At 43.8% G+C, this 3,694-nt stretch overlaps 1 protein-coding gene across 1 annotated transcript; it reads left to right on the forward strand.

Moving 5' to 3' along the window:
- Positions 1–746: 746 nt before the first annotated feature.
- LOC121242364 (UPF0481 protein At3g47200-like) lies at positions 747–2,108 on the forward strand. The gene has a single exon (XM_041140238.1). The coding sequence runs from the start codon at positions 747–749 to the stop codon at positions 2,106–2,108; it is 1,362 nt and encodes a 453-aa protein (XP_040996172.1).
- The last annotated feature ends 1,586 nt before the right edge of the window (positions 2,109–3,694 follow it).

A 3,694-nucleotide genomic window follows, 5' to 3' on the forward strand; every position in this document is an offset into this window, starting at 1 on the left:
GATAGACCAACCGAGGAAAGCGATAAAACAATATATGGTCTGCGTAACAGAAAGTAAGAATTAAGAGAGACAAAAATCAATGAAAGGGGCGGAAGATAATGGACGAAAATGACGACCCAGAGGAAGAATTCAAACAAGTCTCCAAGGTTATCAAGACCCACGAAAAAAATTGCACAAACCGAAACCCAAAAGAAGAAAATTATAAAGTTATCTAAGCACAAAGAAGTAACGGAAGGGAAGAGGCTAACTCACAATTTGCTGTGAAGACAGGAAGAAGAAAACAGAGGACGAGAGAGAGGACGATGGCTCACCTTCGAAGAACCAGAAAATCGAAACCCACGGAGCCAAAAGTGCCTGCCAAGAACGGAACACCAGTCCACGCGAGAGAGAGTCTGAGTGGTTTGCAAAAGTGGTGAGGAAGGCTCTTCATGCGCGGAAACAGCAAGAGAAATCGTGGGGCGTGGGAAGCAGTTGCACGGGAAGGGAGAGATTCACGGGTTGGCAACCGAAATGCTGATTTCGGAATGAGGAAGAAGAACAGTACACGGCAGAAAGGGAATTAATCCCTCCCCCAAAACGACGCCGTCCGTCCCTCTCAAGCTGCTCGTGGGCCGGGCTTCATCTTAGCTGCAAAGGGCTGGGCCTAAAGCCCGGTTATCACACTCTCTCTCTCTCTCTATATATATATATAGTGAGGATCTTGTGTTTGTCAGCAGGAAGTTTCTGAATAGCAACTTGGTATATAGATGGCAGGACAATCAGCAAGTTTTGAAAAAAATCAGGAACATGGGGTTAAAAAATTGTCCGAAGAAATCGCAGGTATGATAAAAAACTTAGCATCATCACCTAAACATGATTGTTGTATCTACAAGGTTCCAGATCACATTCGCAAATCGAACGAAGAAGCTTATACTCCTCAGGTAATATCAATAGGGCCTTTTCATCGTAATAAGAACCGAAAATTGCAAAAGATGGAAGACTTTAAATTGAGATATCTCAAGAGTTTCACAGACCGAGCCGAAATAAAGTTGGAAGATATAGTGAGCAGTATAAAAGCTGCGGAAGAAAGTGTTCGGGAATGTTATTCGGAGACTATACCACTTGTAAGTGATGATTTTGTGAAAATGATCCTGCTTGATGCCAGCTTCATTATCGAGTATTTCTGGAAAAACAAGACGGAAGGCAACTGGACCGAGTATGACCTGGCAATATTAAACCCTTGGTTGTGCAATAGGATGCACATGGACTTGATATTACTTGAAAATCAGCTTCCTTTCTTTATTATTGAGAAAATATATGACACTGCATTTCCATCTAGCTCAAAAGAAGGCCACCCCTTCATTGAGCTTAGCTTTTGCCAGTTTGATTATTACAACCATCAAAAATTTGTTCATCAAAAATTTGTTCATCATGATCCTGATCGTGCTTCTGGGTCATCGGGAATATTTATATTGCACTTCACTGACTTGGTTAGAAACTTTTGCATGCCTCCTTACGAAAGCTGGCGACCGAAAAGAAGTGCAAAAAGTATGAAGGAAATGTACAGTGCAGCTCAGCTGGATGAGGTAGGATTGAAGTTTAAGAAGAGAGAATCAAGCAATATTAATTTGTCAACTCTTGAACTAAAATATGCAGACGGAGTGCTGGAAATCCCACCCTTTCAGTTAGACAGCACCACGGAGATTTATGCTCGGAACCTCGTCGCCTTTGAGGAATGTCACTATCGTTCAGATCCATATATTACTGATTACTATATCCTGTTAAGTATGCTTATCAAAACAGTCAAAGATATGGATGTACTTGTACGAGAGCAGATCATCGATAATTGGCTGGATGGCGTCGTGGCAACTTCAATGATCAACAAGCTGTACATGTCCGGCGAAAAGAGTTTCTATTTTGAAATGAACTCTCATTATCAACAGATGGCAGAAGAGTTGAACGAATTCTATAAAGCCCGCGTGACTTATCTTCAGATTATGATGGCTATCGTGAAACTTGATTATTTTTGCAACCCTTGGAGGGGTGCTGCCACCATAGGCGGCATTCTCTTGTTGCTGCTCACTGTTATACAAACTGTATGTGCTGTCATCTCGGTGAAGAATAATTAGGAATGAAGCTTTTGTAATTCTACGAGTATTGGATTGCTCGCTGATAATTTACGTTGTACTTGTTAGTTCATTATGTTGCCGAACTGAAATCTCAATGTACATATAAGTAATAAATCTTTCATTTGCAATTCTTTATCCTAATTTTGATCCTAATTTTTTCATTTGCAATCATATTTAGTTGAGTGGTACATTTTAAATGGTTATCAAATGAGTGGTGAGAAATATTAGGTCTATACACAATTCTTATACAAGAAAATGTACACGATAGAGTAGTTCTAAATGGTCCACCACCACCACCTCCCCCACTGAGTTTTCATCATATCAAGCACCCCACACACACTCATGACCCTATTGTTTGTTTTCTCTTTCGGTGGAACATCATGATTTCTGACCGTTGGTTACTTTCTACATCGCACTTGAGTACTTGGTTTTACTTATTTTTGGAGCTTACGACATTTTTCTACACTTTTTTTTTTCTTTCACGTCTGCCACCACCCAATGGAGATACACCGTGAAGACCAAGACTCAAGCCACAAGAACCAGACCAAAGAACCACCGAGCACCGCCAGCTTTTTGGGCAAACCGTGAACACAACCACCCCACAGCGTCGCCCCTGCACCTCACGGCACAACGGCCCTAGCAACGTGACGAGACCTCCCTCGCAGGGCAGAGGCTGCCTTCCCACTGCCCAACTCCATGCTCGTGTCCCTCCGTTGACAACCAAAACAGTTTTGCTTGGCCACCATATGCACCTCTGTTTTTATGTCTAAAAACCAGAGCACTGCCAAAGGAAGCAAGACCCCACGTGCCTCCAGTGACAGCCACCGTTCTCGACAGTAACGGCCACAACCCGGTCTTGCTACGCCCTGCACCACAGTACTGCACTGCCGCCGCTTCAAACCACCACCGTACCCCACCAATGGAAGCCACTCCTCACCGCTGCCACCCTGTGTCGTGGATCATCGCTGTTATCGCACGTCCAAAGAGGCCTTGTTTTCCCTCGCCAAAACAGAGTACCTCATCCCCATCCGGAGCACCCACTGCCCACCCTTACGTCACCCCGCAAGGCGCTAGCTCTCGTCGGAAGCCACCAGGACGGCCACAGAAAACCGCCGTCCTCTATCCCCACGCCACCACCGTCTCAGTTACTCAATCGTGCGTAAGTCTATCTCCCTTCCCACTGTCTCTCTCCGTCTCCGTGTTCTCTTTCTCGCTCATCACTCTCTCACTCCCACAGTACACGGTCGCCACTCCTAGTCGCGCCACCGCCGATAGTCACCCAGGCCGCCGCCACACTTAGCCCCCTCGTTAATTAGCCCCCTCGTTAAGGATCTGTCGTACTCTCCCTCCCTGCCTACTGAGTTTGGTTTAAAATGGGAGGTATCAACTATCAAAGAAATTATAGTAGCAGAGTGAGAGCCTTTGAAAAATATAATATATACGGGATTTATATGGAAAAATAATAATTTTTTAATTATAAATCTTGCTATTTTTTAAAGTAATTACATTATATTTGCACACTTCACGTATGCAGCGTTACTACAACTATCAACGTAATTCTCCCATAAAGCATTTTAGTTTTAAGC

The sequence above is a fragment of the Juglans microcarpa x Juglans regia genome, chromosome 8D, assembly GCF_004785595.1.
Source record: "Juglans microcarpa x Juglans regia isolate MS1-56 chromosome 8D, Jm3101_v1.0, whole genome shotgun sequence".
Lineage (NCBI taxonomy): Eukaryota > Viridiplantae > Streptophyta > Magnoliopsida > Fagales > Juglandaceae > Juglans > Juglans microcarpa x Juglans regia.